Source organism: Salvelinus alpinus, chromosome 6, assembly GCF_045679555.1.
Source record: "Salvelinus alpinus chromosome 6, SLU_Salpinus.1, whole genome shotgun sequence".
Lineage (NCBI taxonomy): Eukaryota > Metazoa > Chordata > Actinopteri > Salmoniformes > Salmonidae > Salvelinus > Salvelinus alpinus.
In genome coordinates, this window is record NC_092091.1 from 3,871,203 (window position 1) to 3,893,456 (window position 22,254).

At 46.5% G+C, this 22,254-nt stretch overlaps 2 protein-coding genes across 3 annotated transcripts in view; one reads left to right on the top strand and one right to left on the bottom strand.

Annotated features, from left to right (window-relative positions):
* The window catches only part of megf11 (multiple EGF-like-domains 11), a 452,873-nt gene that overhangs the window by 340,454 nt on the left and 90,165 nt on the right, over positions 1–22,254 (bottom strand). The gene's annotated exons all lie outside the window — the stretch shown is intronic.
* On the top strand, positions 2,403–3,791 carry LOC139577953 (uncharacterized). Its single transcript, XM_071405075.1, has one exon. It carries the CDS (start codon positions 2,403–2,405, stop codon positions 3,789–3,791), a length of 1,389 nt encoding a protein of 462 aa, XP_071261176.1.

Consider the following 22,254-nt stretch of genomic DNA (forward strand, 5'->3'; position numbering starts at 1 on the left):
AACAATGATCTAGGAAAGTCGGTTAGGACATCTACTTTTGTGCATGACACAAGTAATTATTCCAACAATTGTTTACAGACAGATTATTTCACTTATAATTCACTGTATCACAATTCCAGTGGGTCAGAAGTTTACATACACTAAGTTGACTGTGTCTTTAAACAGCTTGGAAAATTCCAGAAAATGGTGTCATGGCTTTAGAAGCTTCTGATAGGCTAATTGACACCATTTGAGTAAATTGGAGGTGTACCTGTGGATGTATTTCAAGGTCTACCTTCAAACTCAGTGCCTCTTTGCTTGACATCATGGAAAAATCTAAAGAAATCAGCCAAGACCTCAGAAAAACAATTGTAGACCTCCACGAGTCTGGTTCTTCCTTGGGAGCAATTCCCAAACACCTGAAGGTACCACGTTCATCTGTACAAACAATATTCCCCAATATAAACACCATGGGAACATGCGGCCGTCATACCGCTCAGGAAGGAGACGCATTCTGTCTCCTAGAGATGAACGTACTTTGGTGCGAAAAGTGCAAATCAATCCCAAAACAACAGCAAAGGACCTTGTGAAGCTGCTGGAGGAAACAGGTACAAAAGTATCTATATCCACAGTAAAACGAGTCCTATATCGACATAACCTGAAAGGCCGCTCAGCAAGGAAGAGCCACTGCTCCAAAACCGCCATAAAAAAACCAGACTACGGTTTGCAACTGCACATGGGGACAAAGATCGTACTTTTTGGATAAAAAAGCTGGAGTCTTATATCTCCCTCACTACCTTTTAAGCACCAGCTGTCAGAGCAGCTCACAGATCACTGCACCTGTACATAGCCCATCTGTAAACAGTCCATCCAACTGCCTCATCCCCATACTGTATTTATTTATTTATCTTCCTCCTTTGCACCCCAGTATCTCTACTTGCACATTCATCTTCTGCACATCTACCATTCCAGTGTCTAATTGCTATACTGTAATTACTTCACCACCATGGCCTATTTATTGCCTTACCTCCCTTATCTTACCTAATTTGCACATGCTATATATATTTTTTTCTACTGTATTATTGACTGTATGTTTTGTTTATTCCATGTGTAACTCTCTGTTGTTGTATGTGTCGAACTGCTGTGCTTTATCTTGGCCAGGTCGCAGTTGTAAATGAGAACATGTTCTCAACTGGACTACCTGGTTAAATAAAGGTGAAATAAAAAAATAAATGTCCTCTGGTCTGATGAAACAAAAATAGAAATGTTTGGCCATAATGACCATCGTTATGTTTGGAGGAAAAAGGGGGAGGCTTGCAAGCCAAAGAACACCATCCCAACCGTGAAGCACGGGGGTGGCAGCATCATGTTGTGGGGGTGCTTTGCTGCAGGAGGGACTGGTGCACTTCACAAAATAGATGGCATCATGAGGCAGGAAAATTGTGTATATATATTGAAGCAACATCTCAAGACATCATCAGTCAGATAGTTCAAGTTTTGGTGCAAATGGGTCTTCCAAATGGACAATGACCCCAAGCATACTTCCATAGTTGTGGCAAAATGGCTTAAGGACAACAAAGTCAAGGTATTGGAGTGGCCATCACAAAGCCCTGACCTCAAACCTATTGCTACTTGTGGGCAGGACTGAAAAAGCGTGTGCGAGCAAGGAGGCCTACAAACCTGACTCATTTACACCAGCTCTGTCAGGAGGAATGGGCCAAAATTCACCCAGGGAAGCTTGTGGAAGGCTACCCGAAACGTTTCACCCAAGTTAAACAATTTAAAGGCAACTCTACCAAATACTAATTGAGTGTATGTAAACTTCTGACCCACTGGGAATGTGATTAAAAAAATAAAAGCTGAAATAAATCATTGTCTCTACTATTATTCTGACATTTCACATTCTTAAAATAAAGTGGTGTTCCTAACTGACCTAAAACAGGGAATTTTTACTAGGATTAAATGTCAGGAATTGTGAAAAACTGAGTTTAAATGTATTTGGCTAAGGTGTATGTAAACTTCCGACTTCAACTGTATATTGACACTCAATCACTGGTACTTTTTAATGGTAAATTTACAAACATATTTTATGATAGATAGAATTTAAACTTGTATATCATTTTGGTAAATAGCTAAATAATTTTAGCCAGTTATAATTGTAATGGCCTAGCAGATAATAAGAAAAGACGATCAGTATTTACCTGGCTAAAAGAGAAGGAATATAATATCTATTATATTATTATTATATTATTATATCTATTGTTTATAGGAAACTCATTCAACAATTTTAGATGAAGTTTTGTGGAAAAAGGACTGGGAGGCCGAAATATACTTCTCCCGTGGGCAAAGTAACTCACAAGGGGTGACAGACAGGTCCTCAAGGTGGATGGATTATTTTAAATAAGTTATTGAACCATAAACAGATGTGGCTCCATCACCACTCCTCCACCACCAGACCTCCTCCACCACCAGACCTCCACCAGACCTCCATCACCACTCCTCCACCACCAGACCTCCACCAGACCTCCATCACCACTCCTCCACCACCAGACTTCCTCCACCACCAGACCTCCTCCACCACCAGACATCCTCCACCACCAGACCTCCTCCACCACCAGACCTCCTCCACCACCAGACCTCCACCACCAGACCTCCTCCACCACCAGACCTCCATCACCAGACCTCCATCACCACTCCTCCACCACCAGACCTCCTCCACCACCAGACATCCATCACCAGACCTCCTCCACCAGACCTCCATCACCACTCCACCACCACCAGACCTCCACCACCAGACCTCCACCACCAGACCTCCATCACCACCAGACCTCCACCAGACCTCCATCACCACTCCTCCACCACCAGACCTCCTCCACCACCAGACCTCCTCCACCACCAGACCTCCATCACCAGACCTCCACCACCAGACCTCCACCACCAGACCCATCACCAGACCTCCTCCACCAGACCTCCATCACCACTCCACCACCACCAGACCTCCACCACCAGACCTCCACCACCAGACCTCCTCCACCACCAGACCTCCTCCACCACCAGACCTCCTCAACCACCAGACCTCCACCACCAGACCTCCTCCACCACCAGACCTCCATCACCAGACCTCCTCCACCAGACCTCGATCACCACTCCACCACCACCAGACCTCCACCACCAGACGACCTCCACCACCAGACCTCCATCACCACTCCTCCACCAGACCTCCATCACCAAACCTCCACCACCAGACCTCCACCACCAGACCTCCACCACCACCAGACCTCCACCACCAGACCTCCACCACCAGACCTCCATCACCACTTCTCCACCACCAGGCCTCCACCACCAGACCTCCACCACCAGACCTCCACCACCAGACCTCCATCAACACTCCTCCATCACCAGACCTCCACCACCAGTCCTCCATCACCACTCCTCCATCACCACTCCTCCACCAGACCTCCACCACCAGATCTCCTCCACCACCAGACCTCCATCACCACTCCTCCATCACCAGACCTCCACCACCAGACCTCCACCACCAGACCTCCACCACCAGACCTCCACCACCAGACCTCCATCACCAGACCATCACCACTCCTCCACCACCAGACCATCACCAGACCTCCATCACCAGACCTCCACCACCAGACCTCCATAGCCCCATAGCAAGCATCCAGACTGGAGGGTTGGTAACTGGAGGGTTCGTCACTTCCTTGAAGTGTTCAGTGTGCGCGACCAGTAAGGGAAACCTTGAGAGGCCGTCTGCATTGCAGTGCTGCCCAGACCTTCTGTACTTGATGTCGTACTGGTGAGCAGATAACAGTAATGCCCATCGCTGCATTCGGCTGACTGCGAGCGACGGACTGCCGGTGTGGGGACCAAAGATGGAGGTGAAGGGTCTATGGTCCGTCAGCAGTGTGAATCGTTGGCCAAACAGAAACTGATGAAATTTCTTAACTCCAAACACGATGGCGAGCGCTTCAACGCTCTATCTGTGCATAATTGCTCTCGACTTTAGTTAAGGTCCGTGATGAGAAAGCAATTGGCCTTTCTTCACCTGATGGCATGATGTGTGAGACAACCGCACCAACACAATAAGGTCGATGAATCACATGCCAACTGTAATGGCAAGTTGGGGTTGAAGTGGGTGAGGGCCTCTGACTGAGCTAAGGCTGTTTTCACTTTCTTGAAGGCCTCCTCACATCTGTCTGTCCACTTCCACTGTTTGGTTTTGTGCAAAATTTCATGCAGTGGCTTTAACATGTTAGCTAGGTTTGGCACAAACTTTGCGTCATATGTCAGTAGTCCTAAGAATGATCTCAGCTGACTCGCGTTCTGTGGGGATGGAGCTTCTGCAACAGCCTTCACCTTCGATGGCATCTTGTGGAGCCCCGAACTGTCGATGACGTGGCCCAGGTACTCAACAGAGGGCTGTAAAAACAGTCATTTGTCCTTCCGGAACCTCAGACCGTACTCTTCCAATCTCTGTAGTGTAGCGTTCAGGTTTCTCATGTGCTCCTGCTCGTCTTTGCCGGTGACGAGTAGATCATCGAGGTAACATTGGACCCCAGTGAGCCCGCTCAGTATCTGGTCCATAGCTCTCTGAAACAAGGCCGGAGCTGAGGTGATTCCAAAAGGAAGCCTCCGGTACCTGTACAGTCCTTTTGTGAGTCACTATGGTCAACAGTTCTTGTGACTCTTGGTCCACATGCATCTGTAGATAGGCCTGACATAAGTCTATCTTACTGAATGTTTGTCCTCCAGCTCAACCAGAAAAGAGGTCGTCAATGAGGGGTAGTGGATATTTTTCAGCAGTGAAGACTGGGTTAATGGTGACTTTGAAATCACCACAGAGTCTGAGTCATCCATCTTTTTTTATGACTGGAACGACGGGTGTAGCCCATTCACTGACATTTCCTGGATCCAATACTCCACTCTCCACTAGTCTGTTTCACTAACATTCCCTGGACCCAATACTCCACTAGTCTGTTTCACTAACATTCCCTGGACCCAATACTCCACTAGTCTGTTTCACTAACATTCCCTGGATCCAATACTCCACTAGTCTGTTTCACTAACATTCCCTGGACCCAATACTCCACTAGTCTGTTTCACTAACATTCCCTGGATCCAATACTCCACTAGTCTGTTTCACTAACATTCCCTGGACCCAATACTCCACTAGTCTGTTTCACTAACATTCCCTGGACCCAATACTCCACTCTCCACTAGTCTGTTTCACTAACATTTCCTGGACCCAATACTCCACTAGTCTGTTTCACTAACATTCCCTGGACCCAATACTCCACTAGTCTGTTTCACTAATATTCCCTGGACCCAATACTCCACTAGTCTGTTTCACTAACATTCCCTGGATCCAATACTCCACTAGTCTGTTTCACTAACAGTCCCTGGATCCAATACTCCACCAGTCTGTTTCACTAATATTCCCTGGATCCAATACTCCACTAGTCTGTTTCACTAATATTCCCTGGATCCAATACTCCACTAGTCTGTTTCACTAACATTCCCTGGACCCAATACTCCACTCTCCACTAGTCTGTTTCACTAACATTTCCTGGATCCAATACTCCACTAGTCTGTTTCACTAACATTCCCTGGATCCAATACTCTCCACTAGTCTGTTTCACTGACATTCCCTGGACCCAATACTCCACTAGTCTGTTTCACTGACATTTCCTGGATCCAATACTCCACTCTCCACTAGTCTGTTTCACTAACATTCCCTGGACCCAATACTCCACTAGTCTGTTTCACTGACATTCCCTGGATCCAATACTCCACTAGTCTGTTTCACTAACATTCCCTGGACCCAATACTCCACTAGTCTGTTTCACTGACATTCCCTGGACCCAATACTCCACTAGTCTGTTTCACTAACATTCCCTGGACCCAATACTCCACTAGTCTGTTTCACTAACATTCCCTGGACCCAATACTCCACTAGTCTGTTTCACTAATATTCCCTGGACCCAATACTCCACTAGTCTGTTTCACTAACATTCCCTGGATCCAATACTCCACTAGTCTGTTTCACTAACATTCCCTGGATCCAATACTCCACTAGTCTGTTTCACTAATATTCCCTGGATCCAATACTCCACTAGTCTGTTTCACTAATATTCCCTGGATCCAATACTCCACTAGTCTGTTTCACTAACATTCCCTGGACCCAATACTCCACTCTCCACTAGTCTGTTTCACTAACATTTCCTGGATCCAATACTCCACTAGTCTGTTTCACTAACATTCCCTGGATCCAATACTCCGCTAGTCTGTTTCACTAACATTCCCTGGACCCAATACTCCACTAGTCTGTTTCACTAACATTCCCTGGATCCAATACTCAACTAGTCTGCTTCACTAACATTCCCTGGATCCAATACTCCACTAGTCTGCTTCACTAACATTCCCTGGATCCAATACTCCACTAGTCTGTTTCACTAACATTCCCTGGATCCAATACTCCACTAGTCTGTTTCACTAACATTCCCTGGACCCAATACTCCACTAGTCTGTTTCACTAACATTCCCTGGATCCAATACTCCACTCTCCACTAGTCTGTTTCACTAACATTCCCTGGACCCAATACTCCACTAGTCTGTTTCACTAACATTCCCTGGACCCAATACTCCACTAGTCTGTTTCACTAACATTCCCTGGATCAAATACTCCACTCTCCACTAGTCTGTTTCACTAACATTTCCTGGATCCAATACTCCACTCTCCACTAGTCTGTTTAGCTCAGTTTCAACTTTTGGTTTAATGGCGTATGGGACGGGTCTAGTTTTGAAGCATTTTTGGCTTGCTGTGTGATTTCACGGTCAGTTTAACTGTTATGTCCTTCATACTGCCAAGTTCTTCTTTGAACATATCCGCGTGTTTCCTCGATATCCTTTGTAGGTTTGTGTCCTCTTTTTGCAACCATGTGAATTTCCTGCCAAGTTTAGTTTGATCTTATCCAGCCATGTGTGTCTGTAACAGTCACACTTCCTCTCACTGGAACAATCTCACCTCAGTATGTTTTCAGCGTCATCTTTGTGGGCTGTGGTGTGAGGTGATGTAGTTTCTCCTTGTATACGGCCTCAGACAGCAAAGATATAGCTGCTCCAGTTGCACAAACTGTGAGATGGATCCCCCCCCTCCTCTTGATTTCTCTGATGAAACCTGAATCTCTCTGCGATTATCACTGGTTTTGGGAGAATAATGTCCTTTTAAGGTAGCCACAATATGATTTCTCACCGGGTTTTTCCAGGCTGCGCAGTAGATTGAATGTTTTTTCTCCAGTCAAACATGTTGGAACAACTATTTCAACTTTACTTCCATTTGCCAGCACAAAGTACTCCAAGCGTTCTGTGTAAGAACTCCATTGTTCCATAGATTCATCAAATGTTCCTATATTTACCAACCAATGCAGACATTTACGGTTTATTATTTTTCTTTCTCACACTTTTCAGATGGTCCCTTACTCCCAGACCCCCTTTTTTTTAATTTTCACTCACAGTGACTTCACTTTCTCCTGCAGCGAAACTCTTCCTATCTCTCAAGGCTCTCGTTGCTGTGACATCAGAAGCTAGCTAGCATCACTCGACTGGCTAGCTCTTTCTACTGCGGAAAAAAATAAATAACGAATTAAACTCCGACTTTATACGGAAGATAACGAGCACAAGCGTGAAGAACGTATCTTCCTCGTCGCCAGTTTTGTTGTAAAGCACACTGTATTACTCATACAACTAATATAAGGACAGGACATGCCATTGTTTAATGCCTTTCACAGGACAAAACATTCCCAGCATTCCAATGTACGTAAGCAGGGGGGGTTACAGGTGCCCTAAAGGGACAAACTAGAATATCAATACACAACAGCACCCTATTCCCTATGGGTTCTGGTGAAAAGTAGTGGACTGCATAGGGAATAGGGTGGTATGTGGGACATGAACCATTCTCCTATTACTGTCCTACTGGGTTCAATTAAAACAGAGAACAGAAGGAAGGAGAACTCTTCTGTTTCCCTAGGTGTTCTGGTCAAGGTAGGACGGAGCTACACACACACGGTGTTGCATAAAGAGCAGTCTGTGTAACGTAAACATCTTATTGGTGTTCATAAGACAGTTTCAGGATTAAAGAACTTTGAGAAGAAGGCAAGAAGTTTCAATAGACAGACAGGGAGAGGTAGAGACCAGGGAAGAATAACCTAGGAAAAGTGGCAGAGAGGGAGAGACCAGGGCCGAGAGGGAGAGGTAGAGACCAGGGCAGAGAGGGTGAGGTAGAGACCAGGGCAGAGAGAGAGAGAGGTAGAGACCAGGGCAGAGATAGAGATGTAGAGACCAGGGCAGAGAGAGAGAGGTAGAGACCAGGGAAGAGAGGGTGAGGTAGAGACCAGGGAAGAGAGGGTGAGGTAGAGACCAGGGCAGAGAGAGGGAGAGGTAGAGACCAGGGCAGAGAGAGAGAGAGAGGTAGAGACCAGTGCAGAGAGAGAGAGAGAGGTAGAGACCAGGGCAGAGAGAGAGAGGTAGAGACCAGGGCAGAGAGAGAGAGGTAGAGACCAGGGAAGAGAGGGTGAGGTAGAGACCAGTGCAGAGAGGGAGAGGTAGAGACCAGGGAAGAGAGGGTGAGGTAGAGACCAGGGCAGAGAGAGAGAGGTAGAGACCAGGGCAGAGAGAGGGAGAGGTAGAGACCAGGGCAGAGAGAGAGAGGTAGAGACCAGGGCAGAGAGAGAGAGGTAGAGACCAGAGCAGAGAGGGAGAGGTAGAGACCAGGGAAGAGAGGGACAGGTAGAGACCAGGGCAGAGAGGGAGAGGTAGAGACCAGGGCAGAGAGGGAGAGGTAGAGACCAGGGCAGAGAGGGAGAGGAAGAGAGAGAGAAAAGAGAGTGATTTAGAGAGACAGAGAAAGAACTAAAGCGATAGTGGAATGAGAGATAAAAAAAATTGAGACAAGAGAAAGAAAGTAAGAAAGAGAAAGGGAGCAGAGATGAAACACTGAAACAACAGCCTGTCTGCCAGCAGGTTCATTTTACAGCCCGATAGTTTCACACCTCAGCCCTCTGTCGGCCCGCCCCCCTCCCTCTCCCTCTCCCCCTCCCCCTCCCTCTCCCTCTCCCTCTCCCTCTCCCTCTCCCTCTCCCTCCCTCCTGACACTGAACGCCTCTGTGACTACCTCCCAAATTCCACTTCCCTACATCGGGCGGGCAGGCGGGAGGGAGGGAGGGAGGGGCGGGGGAGGGAGGGAGGGAGGGAGGGAGAGAGAGAGAGAGAGAGAGAGAGAGAGAGGGGCGGGCGGGAGGGGAGGGAGTGAGGGCAGGAGAGAGAGGGAGGGAGGGAGAGAGGGAGGGCGGGAGGGGGAAAGGGAGAGAGAGAGAGATATTTTTTGCACATCGTTACAACACTGTATATAGACATAATATACATTTCTATTGTTTATTTCTCGTGTTTGTTATCTACTTCACTTGCTTAGGCAATGTTAACATATGTTTCCCATGCCAATAAAGCCCTTACATTGAAATGTACATTTAAATTGAATTGAGAGAGACAGACAGACGGAGACAGAGAGGAGAAAAGGAGAGAGAGGGAAAGAGAAACAGACAGACGGAGACAGAGAGGAGAAAAGGAGAGAGAGGGAAAGAGAAACAGACAGACGGAGACAGAGAGGAGAAAAGGAGAGAGAGGGAAAGAGAGACAGACAGATGGAGACAGAGAGGAGAAAAGGAGAGAGAGGGAAAGAGAGACAGACAGACGGAAACAGAGAGGAGAAAAGGAGAGAGAGGGAAAGAGAGACAGACAGACGGAGACAGAGAGGAGAAAAGGAGAGAGAGGGAGCAGCATAAGTAGGGTACTATGTAGGGAATAGGGTGCCAGTAGTGCACTATATAGGGAATAGGGTACCAGTAGTGTACTATGTAGGGAATAGGGTGCCAGTAGTGCACTATGTAGGGAATAGGGTGCCAGTAGTGTACTATATAGGGAATAGGGTGCCAGTAGTGTACTATATAGGGAATAGGGTGCCAGTAGTGTACTATATAGGGAATAGGGTGCCAGTAGTGTACTATATAGGGAATAGAGTGCCAGTAGTGCACTATAATAGGGAATAGGGTGCCAGTAGTGCACTATAATAGGGAATAGGGTGCCATATGGAAGGTAGCCTCTGTGTGTGTACTGTGGTGTCTATATTTACTTGGTGTCAATGTCGGTCCAGGGACGGGATGGGACCGAGCAGAGAGCAGCGAGCAGCAACAACAAAAAAGCAGCCAACAAGTGTTCAGCATACGTGGGAACTCCTTCAAGACGGTTAGAAAAGCATTCCAGGTGAAGCTGGTTGAGAGAATACCAAGCGTGTGCAAAGCTGTCATCAAGGCAAAGGGTGGCTATTTGAAGAATCTCAAATATAAATATATATATATATTGATTTGTTTATTTATTTATTTATTTTACCGTTATTTTACCAGGTAAGTTGACTGAGAACACGTTCTCATTTGCAGCAACGACCTGGGGAATAGTCACAGGGGAGAGGAGGGGGATGAATGAGACAATTGTAAACTGGGTTTAACACTTTTCTGGTTACTACATGATTCCATATGTGTTATTTCATCGTTTTGATGTCTTCATTATTATTCTACAATGTAGAAAATAGTACAAATGAAGAAAAACCCTTGAATGAGTAGATGTGTCCTAAAACTATTGACAGGTAGTGTATGTCAAACAGGTTTGTTGATTTCAGTCTTCTGTGATGTATATCAAGTGTAATATTTGGATGCAAACTAAACAAATATATACGTTTGATCGCCTATATCTCTTATATCTGACATGGTACAGGTGTCTTCTTTTGTTAAGCCAATATGTGTGAGGTGGATACATTTGTTTCAAGGTAGATTTGTTTCAGACTACCAATAAACACTCTGTGACCCTGATTTAGCCCACTGCAGTAAATGGAAGAACCATGGATTACAGTCTCTCCTCTCTCCTCCTATCTCATGGATTACAGTCTCTCCTCTCTCCTCCTCTCTCATGGATTACAGTCTCTCCTCTCTCTCCTCCTATCTCATGGATTACAGTCTCTCCTCTCTCTCCTCCTATCTCATGGATTACAGTCTCTCCTCTCTCTCCTCCTCTCTCATGGATTACAGTCTCTCCTCCTATCTCATGGATTACAGTCTCTCCTCTCTCCTCCTATCTCATGGATTACAGTCTCTCCTCTCTCTCCTCCTATCTCATGGATTACAGTCTCTCCTCTCTCTCCTCCTCTCTCATGGATTACAGTCTCTCCTCTCTCTCCTCCTATCTCATGGATTACAGTCTCTCCTCTCTCCTCCTATCTCATGGATTACAGTCTCTCCTCTCTCTCCTCCTATCTCATGGATTACAGTCTCTCCTCTCTCTCCTCCTATCTCATGGATTACAGTCTCTCCTCTCTCCTCCTCTCTCATGGATTACAGTCTCTCCTCTCTCTCCTCCTATCTCATGGATTACAGTCTCTCCTCTCTCTCCTCCTATCTCATGGATTACAGTCTCTCCTCTCTCCTCCTATCTCATGGATTACAGTCTCTCCTCTCTCCTCCTATCTCATGGATTACAGTCTCTCCTCTCTCTCCTCCTATCTCATGGATTACAGTCTCTCCTCTCTCTCCTCCTATCTCATGGATTACAGTCTCTCCTCTCTCTCCTCCTCTCTCATGGATTACAGTCTCTCCTCTCTCCTCCTATCTCATGGATTACAGTCTCTCCTCTCTCTCCTCCTATCTCATGGATTACAGTCTCTCCTCTCTCTCCTCCTATCTCATGGATTACAGTCTCTCCTCTCTCTCCTCCTATCTCATGGATTACAGTCTCTCCTCTCTCTCCTCCTCTCTCATGGATTACAGTCTCTCCTCTCTCTCCTCCTCTCTCATGGATTACAGTCTCTCCTCTCTCTCCTCCTCTCTCCTCCTATCTCATGGATTACAGTCTCTCCTCTCTCTCCTCCTATCTCATGGATTACAGTCTCTCCTCTCTCCTCCTCTCTCATGGATTACAGTCTCTCCTCTCTCTCCTCCTATCTCATGGATTACAGTCTCTCCTCTCTCTCCTCCTATCTCATGGATTACAGTCTCTCCTCTCTCTCCTCCTATCTCATGGATTACAGTCTCTCCTCTCTCTCCTCCTATCTCATGGATTACAGTCTCTCCTCTCTCTCCTCCTATCTCATGGATTACAGTCTCTCCTCTCTCCTCCTATCTCATGGATTACAGTCTCTCCTCTCTCCTCCTCTCTCATGGATTACAGTCTCTCCTCTCTCTCCTCCTATCTCATGGATTACAGTCTCTCCTCTCTCTCCTCCTATCTCATGGATTACAGTCTCTCCTCTCTCTCCTCCTATCTCATGGATTACAGTCTCTCCTCTCTCTCCTCCTATTTCATGGATTACAGTCTCTCCTCTCTCTCCTCCTATCTCATGGATTACAGTCTCTCCTCTCTCCTCCTCTCTCATGGATTACAGTCTCTCCTCTCTCTCCTCCTATCTCATGGATTACAGTCTCTCCTCTCTCTCCTCCTATCTCATGGATTACAGTCTCTCCTCTCTCTCCTCCTATCTCATGGATTACAGTCTCTCCTCTCTCTCCTCCTATCTCATGGATTACAGTCTCTCCTCTCTCCTCCTATCTCATGGATTAAAGTCTCTCCTCTCTCTCCTCCTATCTCATGGATTACAGTCTCTCCTCTCTCTCCTCCTATCTCATGGATTACAGTCTCTCCTCTCTCTCCTCCTATCTCATGGATTACAGTCTCTCCTCTCTCTCCTCCTATCTCATGGATTACAGTCTCTCCTCTCTCCTCCTCTCTCATGGATTACAGTCTCTCCTCTCTCTCCTCCTATCTCATGGATTACAGTCTCTCCTCTCTCTCCTCCTATCTCATGGATTACAGTCTCTCCTCTCTCTCCTCCTATCTCATGGATTACAGTCTCTCCTCTCTCTCCTCCTATCTCATGGATTACAGTCTCTCCTCTCTCTCCTCCTCTCTCATGGATTACAGTCTCTCCTCTCTCTCCTACTATCTCATGGATTACAGTCTCTCCTCTCTCTCCTCCTATCTCATGGATTACAGTCTCTCCTCTCTCTCCTCCTCTCTCATGGATTACAGTCTCTCCTCTCTCTCCTCCTATCTCATGGATTACAGTCTCTCCTCTCTCTCCTCCTATCTCATGGATTACAGTCTCTCCTCTCTCTCCTCCTATCTCATGGATTACAGTCTCTCCTCTCTCTCCTCCTCTCTCATGGATTACAGTCTCTCCTCTCTCTCCTCCTCTCTCATGGATTACAGTCTCTCCTCTCTCTCCTCCTATCTCATGGATTACAGTCTCTCCTCTCTCTCCTCCTATCTCATGGATTACAGTCTATCCTCTCTCCTCCTATCTCATGGATTACAGTCTCTCCTCTCTCCTCCTATCTCATGGATTACAGTCTCTCCTCTCTCTCCTCCTATCTCATGGATTACAGTCTCTCCTCTCTCTCCTCCTATCTCATGGATTACAGTCTCTCCTCTCTCTCCTCCTCTCTCATGGATTACAGTCTCTCCTCTCTCTCCTCCTCTCTCATGGATTACAGTCTCTCCTCTCTCTCCTCCTATCTCATGGATTACAGTCTCTCCTCTCTCTCCTCCTCTCTCATGGATTACAGTCTCTCCTCTCTCTCCTCCTATCTCATGGATTACAGTCTCTCCTCTCTCCTCCTATCTCATGGATTACAGTCTCTCCTCTCTCTCCTCCTATCTCATGGATTACAGTCTCTCCTCTCTCTCCTCCTCTCTCATGGATTACAGTCTCTCCTCTCTCTCCTCCTATCTCATGGATTACAGTCTCTCCTCTCTCTCCTCCTCTCTCATGGATTACAGTCTCTCCTCTCTCCTCCTATCTCATGGATTACAGTCTCTCCTCTCTCTCCACCTATCTCATGGATTACAGTCTCTCCTCTCTCTCCTCCTATCTCATGGATTACAGTCTCTCCTCTCTCTCCTCCTATCTCATGGATTACAGTCTCTCCTCTCTCTCCTCCTCTCTCATGGATTACAGTCTCTCCTCTCTCTCCTCCTATCTCGTGGATTACAGTCTCTCCTCTCTCCTCCTATCTCATGGATTACAGTCTCTCCTCTCTCTCCTCCTATCTCATGGATTACAGTCTCTCCTCTCTCTCCTCCTATCTCATGGATTACAGTCTCTCCTCTCTCCTCCTATCTCATGGATTACAGTCTCTCCTCTCTCTCCTCCTCTCTCATGGATTACAGTCTCTCCTCTCTCTCCTATCTCATGGATTACAGTCTCTCCTCTCTCCTCCTATCTCATGGATTACAGTCTCTCCTCTCTCCTCCTATCTCATGGATTACAGTCTCTCCTCTCTCTCCTCCTATCTCATGGATTACAGTCTCTCCTCTCTCTCCTCCTATCTCATGGATTACAGTCTCTCCTCTCTCTCCTCCTCTCTCATGGATTACAGTCTCTCCTCTCTCTCCTCCTATCTCATGGATTACAGTCTCTCCTCTCTCTCCTCCTATCTCATGGATTACAGTCTCTCCTCTCTCTCCTCCTATCTCATGGATTACAGTCTCTCCTCTCTCTCCTCCTATCTCATGGATTACAGTCTCTCCTCTCTCTCCTCCTATCTCATGGATTACAGTCTCTCCTCTCTCTCCTCCTATCTCATGGATTACAGTCTCTCCTCTCTCTCCTCCTATCTCATGGATTACAGTCTCTCCTCTCTCTCCTCCTCTCTCATGGATTACAGTCTCTCCTCTCTCCTCCTATCTCATGGATTACAGTCTCTCCTCTCTCCTCCTATCTCATGGATTACAGTCTCTCCTCTCTCTCCTCCTATCTCATGGATTACAGTCTCTCCTCTCTCTCCTCCTCTCTCATGGATTACAGTCTCTCCTCTCTCTCCTACTATCTCATGGATTACAGTCTCTCCTCTCTCTCCTCCTATCTCATGGATTACAGTCTCTCCTCTCTCTCCTCCTCTCTCATGGATTACAGTCTCTCCTCTCTCTCCTCCTCTCTCATGGATTACAGTCTCTCCTCTCTCCTCCTATCTCATGGATTACAGTCTCTCCTCTCTCTCCACCTATCTCATGGATTACAGTCTCTCCTCTCTCTCCTCCTATCTCATGGATTACAGTCTCTCCTCTCTCTCCTCCTATCTCATGGATTACAGTCTCTCCTCTCTCTCCTCCTCTCTCATGGATTACAGTCTCTCCTCTCTCTCCTCCTATCTCGTGGATTACAGTCTCTCCTCTCTCCTCCTATCTCATGGATTACAGTCTCTCCTCTCTCTCCTCCTATCTCATGGATTACAGTCTCTCCTCTCTCTCCTCCTATCTCATGGATTACAGTCTCTCCTCTCTCCTCCTATCTCATGGATTACAGTCTCTCCTCTCTCTCCTCCTCTCTCATGGATTACAGTCTCTCCTCTCTCTCCTATCTCATGGATTACAGTCTCTCCTCTCTCCTCCTATCTCATGGATTACAGTCTCTCCTCTCTCCTCCTATCTCATGGATTACAGTCTCTCCTCTCTCTCCTCCTATCTCATGGATTACAGTCTCTCCTCTCTCTCCTCCTATCTCATGGATTACAGTCTCTCCTCTCTCTCCTCCTCTCTCATGGATTACAGTCTCTCCTCTCTCTCCTCCTATCTCATGGATTACAGTCTCTCCTCTCTCTCCTCCTATCTCATGGATTACAGTCTCTCCTCTCTCTCCTCCTATCTCATGGATTACAGTCTCTCCTCTCTCTCCTCCTATCTCATGGATTACAGTCTCTCCTCTCTCTCCTCCTATCTCATGGATTACAGTCTCTCCTCTCTCTCCTCCTATCTCATGGATTACAGTCTCTCCTCTCTCTCCTCCTATCTCATGGATTACAGTCTCTCCTCTCTCTCCTCCTCTCTCATGGATTACAGTCTCTCCTCTCTCTCCTCCTATCTCATGGATTACAGTCTCTCCTCTCTCTCCTCCTATCTCATGAATTACAGTCTCTCCTCTCTCTCCTCCTATTTTATGGATTACAGTCTCTCCTCTCTCCTCCTATCTCATGGATTACAGTCTCTCCTCTCTCTCCTCCTATCTCATGGATTACAGTCTCTCCTCTCTCCTCCTATCTCATGGATTACAGTCTCTCCTCTCTCTCCTCCTATCTCATGGATTACAGTCTCTCCTCTCTCTCCTCCTCTCTCATGGATTACAGTCTCTCCTCTCTCTCCTCCTATCTCATGGATTACAGTCTCTCCTCTCTCTCCTCCTATCTCATGGATTACAGTCTCTCCTCTCTCTCCTCCTATCTCATGGATTACAGTCTCTCCTCTCTCTCCTCCTCTCTCATGGACTACAGTCTCTCCTCTCTCCTCCTATCTCATGGATTACAGTCTCTCCTCTCTCTCCTCCTATCTCATGGATTACAGTCTCTCCTCTCTCTCCTCCTATCTCATGGATTACAGTCTCTCCTCTCTCTCCTCCTATCTCATGGATTACAGTCTCTCCTCTCTCTCCTCCTATCTCATGGATTACAGTCTCTCCTCTCTCTCCTCCTATCTCATGGATTACAGTCTCTCCTCTCTCTCCTCCTATCTCATGGATTACAGTCTCTCCTCTCTCCTCCTCTCTCATGGATTACAGTCTCTCCTCTCTCTCCTCCTATCTCATGGATTACAGTCTCTCCTCTCTCTCCTCCTATCTCATTGATTACAGTCTCTCCTCTCTCTCCTCCTATCTCATGGATTACAGTCTCTCCTCTCTCTCCTCCTATCTCATGGATTACAGTCTCTCCTCTCTCTCCTCCTCTCTCATGGATTACAGTCTCTCCTCTCTCTCCTACTATCTCATGGATTACAGTCTCTCCTCTCTCTCCTCCTATCTCATGGATTACAGTCTCTCCTCTCTCTCCTCCTCTCTCATGGATTACAGTCTCTCCTCTCTCTCCTCCTATCTCATGGATTACAGTCTCTCCTCTCTCTCCTCCTATCTCATGGATTACAGTCTCTCCTCTCTCTCCTCCTCTCTCATGGATTACAGTCTCTCCTCTCTCTCCTCCTCTCTCATGGATTACAGTCTCTCCTCTCTCTCCTCCTATCTCATGGATTACAGTCTCTCCTCTCTCTCCTCCTATCTCATGGATTACAGTCTCTCCTCTCTCCTCCTATCTCATGGATTACAGTCTCTCCTCTCTCCTGCTATCTCATGGATTACAGTCTCTCCTCTCTCTCCTCCTATCTCATGGATTACAGTCTCTCCTCTCTCTCCTCCTATCTCATGGATTACAGTCTCTCCTCTCTCTCCTCCTCTCTCATGGATTACAGTCTCTCCTCTCTCTCCTCCTCTCTCATGGATTACAGTCTCTCCTCTCTCTCCTCCTATCTCATGGATTACAGTCTCTCCTCTCTCTCCTCCTCTCTCATGGATTACAGTCTCTCCTCTCTCTCCTACTATCTCATGGATTACAGTCTCTCCTCTCTCTCCTCCTCTCTCATGGATTACAGTCTCTCCTCTCTCCTCCTATCTCATGGATTACAGTCTCTCCTCTCTCTCCACCTATCTCATGGATTACAGTCTCTCCTCTCTCTCCTCCTATCTCATGGATTACAGTCTCTCCTCTCTCTCCTCCTATCTCATGGATTACAGTCTCTCCTCTCTCTCCTCCTCTCTCATGGATTACAGTCTCTCCTCTCTCTCCTCCTATCTCGTGGATTACAGTCTCTCCTCTCTCCTCCTATCTCATGGATTACAGTCTCTCCTCTCTCTCCTCCTATCTCATGGATTACAGTCTCTCCTCTCTCTCCTCCTATCTCATGGATTACAGTCTCTCCTCTCTCCTCCTATCTCATGGATTACAGTCTCTCCTCTCTCTCCTCCTCTCTCATGGATTACAGTCTCTCCTCTCTCTCCTATCTCATGGATTACAGTCTCTCCTCTCTCCTCCTATCTCATGGATTACAGTCTCTCCTCTCTCCTCCTATCTCATGGATTACAGTCTCTCCTCTCTCTCCTCCTATCTCATGGATTACAGTCTCTCCTCTCTCTCCTCCTATCTCATGGATTACAGTCTCTCCTCTCTCTCCTCCTCTCTCATGGATTACAGTCTCTCCTCTCTCTCCTCCTATCTCATGGATTACAGTCTCTCCTCTCTCTCCTCCTCTCTCATGGATTACAGTCTCTCCTCTCTCTCCTCCTATCTCATGGATTACAGTCTCTCCTCTCTCTCCTCCTATCTCATGGATTACAGTCTCTCCTCTCTCTCCTCCTATCTCATGGATTACAGTCTCTCCTCTCTCTCCTCCTATCTCATGGATTACAGTCTCTCCTCTCTCTCCTCCTATCTCATGGATTACAGTCTCTCCTCTCTCTCCTCCTCTCTCATGGATTACAGTCTCTCCTCTCTCTCCTCCTATCTCATGGATTACAGTCTCTCCTCTCTCTCCTCCTCTCTCATGGATTACAGTCTCTCCTCTCTCTCCTCCTATCGCATGGATTACAGTCTCTCCTCTCTCTCCTCCTATCTCATGAATTACAGTCTCTCCTCTCTCTCCTCCTATTTTATGGATTACAGTCTCTCCTCTCTCCTCCTATCTCATGGATTACAGTCTCTCCTCTCTCTCCTCCTATCTCATGGATTACAGTCTCTCCTCTCTCCTCCTATCTCATGGATTACAGTCTCTCCTCTCTCTCCTCCTATCTCATGGATTACAGTCTCTCCTCTCTCTCCTCCTCTCTCATGGATTACAGTCTCTCCTCTCTCTCCTCCTATCTCATGGATTACAGTCTCTCCTCTCTCTCCTCCTATCTCATGGATTACAGTCTCTCCTCTCTCTCCTCCTATCTCATGGATTACAGTCTCTCCTCTCTCTCCTCCTCTCTCATGGATTACAGTCTCTCCTCTCTCCTCCTATCTCATGGATTACAGTCTCTCCTCTCTCTCCTCCTATCTCATGGATTACAGTCTCTCCTCTCTCTCCTCCTCTCTCCTGGATTACAGTCTCTCCTCTCTCTCCTCTCTCTCCTCTCTCTCCTCTCTCATGATATCTTTTTCTCCTGGCCCATAGACTGCTTTCAGGGTGAGGAACTAACATCAAGTTGTAAAATAGTGAACTACTCCTTTAACTTAAGCCAGTCTGAATATAACCCTAGAGTTGTTTCTGTATAATATGATATATAATAAAATATGTTTCTGTATAATATGCCTAAAACGTCTGGACCTCCCAAGTGGCAGTCTAACACGGAACCCAAACCGTCTGCGCCATCGTGCGCTATCGTGTATAAATGTATTTTGTCCCCCTACACCAAACGCAATCACGACACGCAAGTTAAAATATCAAAACAAACTCTGAACCAATGACATTAATTTGGGGACAGGTCGAAAAGCATTAAACATGTATGGTAATTTAGCTAGTTAGCTTGCACTTGCTAGCTAATTTGTCCTATTTAGCTAGCTTGTTGTTGCTAGCTAATTTGTCCTATTTAGCTAGCTTGCTGTTGCTAGCTAATTTGTCTTGGGATATAAACATTGAGTTGTTATTTTACCTGAAATGCACAAGGACCTCTACTCCAACAATTAATCCACACATAAAACGGCCAACCGAATGGTTTCTAGTCATCTCTCCTCCTTCCAGGCTTTTTCATCTTTTAACTTATATGGTGATCGCATCTAAACTTTCATTGTATTACCACGACTACCGGCAAAACATTTCGTCTTTCAATCACCCACGTGGGTATAACCAATGAGGAGATGGCACGTGGGTATCTGCTTCTATAAACCAATGAGGAGATGGGAGAGGCAGGAATTGCAGCGCGATCTGCGTCAGAAATAGAAAGGAGTTCTATTTTAGCCCTTGTCATCGCAGACGCTCGTTGGCTCACGCGAGCAGTGTGGGTGCAATAATTGAATAACATGGATTTCTAAATTTATTTTGCGACGTATGCGCACACGACGTGTCCGGTCTGGTCAGCATGTAAGGCACTGCATCTCAGCACTAGAGGCGTCACTGCAGACCTTGGTTTGATCCCGGGCTGTATCACAACCTGGGAGTCCCATAGGGCAGCACACAACTGGCCCAACGTCGTCCGGGTTAGGGCCGTCATTGTAAATAAGAATTTATTCTTAACTGGCTTGCCTAGTTAAATAAAAAATAAGCAAAATAATAATGAGGGAGCTATGTGATTAAATACAGAACATCACCACTTGGGGCAACGGTGAGCGCTATTACCATCAATTAGGATTGGGTTTAGCTAGGACAATGTGGACTGGGGTGGTGAATAGACTCTGACTCCAGGGGTCAGGCGTTCAATCCCAGTGATAGTCACTCGTTTTTCCAACTTCAAAATTTGACGTTTCATCCCAAACACGTTGAAATTTGACTTGGAGCAACTTCGAAATGTGATGTTTGGAGAAACGTGGAAAAACGTATAATTCTGCAGTGAGACTGTTTATTTTTGTTGCACAGCAGCTGGTGAACCAACTAACTTGCCATCTAGGCTTTCAGTAATGTTAAACTCAGAACCCAAAACCAAACCTGCCGTTTACAGTTTACGTTAACAGTCTGTTTACGAGAACCTTCGGTGCACATTTTCCTTGAGCTAACGGAATACGGTCCTTGAGCTAACGGAATACCTTCCTTGATCTAACGGAATACGTTCCTTGATCTAACGGAATACGTTCCTTGATCTAACGGAATACCTTCCTTGATCTAACGGAATACCTTCCTTGATCTAACGGAATACCTTCCTTGATCTAACGGAATACGTTCCTTGATCTAACGGAATACGTTCCTTGATCTAACGGAATACGTTCCTTGAGCTAACGGAATACGTTCCTTGAGCTAACGGAATACCTTCCTTGATCTAACGGAATACGTTCCTTGATCTAACGGAATACGTTCCTTGATCTAACGGAATACCTTCCTTGATCTAACGGAATACGTTCATTGATCTAACGGAATACCTTCCTTGATCTAACGGAATACGTTCCTTGATCTAACGGAATACGTTCCTTGATCTAACGGAATACGTTCCTTGAGCTAACGGAATACCTTCCTTGATCTAACGGAATACCTTCCTTGATCTAACGGAATACGTTCCTTGAGCTAACGGAATACCTTCCTTGATCTAACGGAATACGTTCCTTGATCTAACGGAATACGTTCCTTGAGCTAACGGAATACCTTCCTTGATCTAACGGAATACGTTCCTTGAGCTAACGGAATACCTTCCTTGATCTAACGGAATACGTTCCTTGATCTAACGGAATACGTTCCTTGATCTAACGGAATACGTTCCTTGATCTAACGGAATACGGTCCTTGAGCTAACGGAATACGGTCCTTGAGCTAACGGAATACGTTCCTTGAGCTAACGGAATATGGTCCCTGAGCTAACGGAATATGGTCCCTGAGCTAACGGAATATGGTCCTTGAGCTAACGGAATACGGTCCTTGAGCTAACGGAATACGTTCCTTGAGCTAACGGAATACGTTCCTTGAGCTAACGGAATACGTTCCTTGAGCTAACGGAATACGGTCCTTGAGCTAACGGAATACGGTCCTTGAGCTAACGGAATACGTTCCTTGAGCTAACGGAATACGGTCCTTGAGCTAACGGAATACGGTCCTTGAGCTAACGGAATACGGTCCTTGAGCTAACGGAAGAACATATGAAGTGTTTGTGTGCCAGAGGGATGCTGGGATTGATCTCGTCTGGGGGAGCAGTAGTTCCAAGCGTGGAGGTAAAAAGCATATTAACAGGCTGGAAGCCCTCAACCTCATAAGAGTTCCCACACACAGATCAACCAGGTAGATGAGTGTATAGCCCGAGGTGTGTGTGATGCACCAGACCAGGGCCTTTCCATGTGACTCTCTATGAGCCAGTCAGACAGGGTCAGCACCTGTGTGAGTGTGTGTGTGTGTGTGTGTGTGTGTGTGTGTGTGTGTGTGTGTGTGTGTGTGTGTGTGTGTGTGTGTGTGTGTGTGTGTGTGTGTGTGTGTGTGTGTGTGTGTGTGTGTGTGTGTGTGTGTGTGTGTGTGTGTGTGTGTGTGTGTGTGTGTGTGTGTGTGTGTGTGTGTGTGTGTGTGTGTGCGTGCGCAGCATTCAGTCTGGTTTAACCAGGCTGGGATCATCGTGATTCAAGTCATCATGACCATTATAGTGTGTATGTGTGTTAATAATGTGTGTGAGTGTGTCACATGGTTAGGCCTGCTGGAACCTTTAGATCATGGTTTCTATGGAGATCATCAATAGTCATGACTAACA

Bases quoted from the DNA above. Each gene is read 5' to 3' on its own strand.
- LOC139577953 (XM_071405075.1), top strand. From the start codon at position 2,403: ATGTGGCTCCATCACCACTCCTCCACCACCAGACCTCCTCCACCACCA.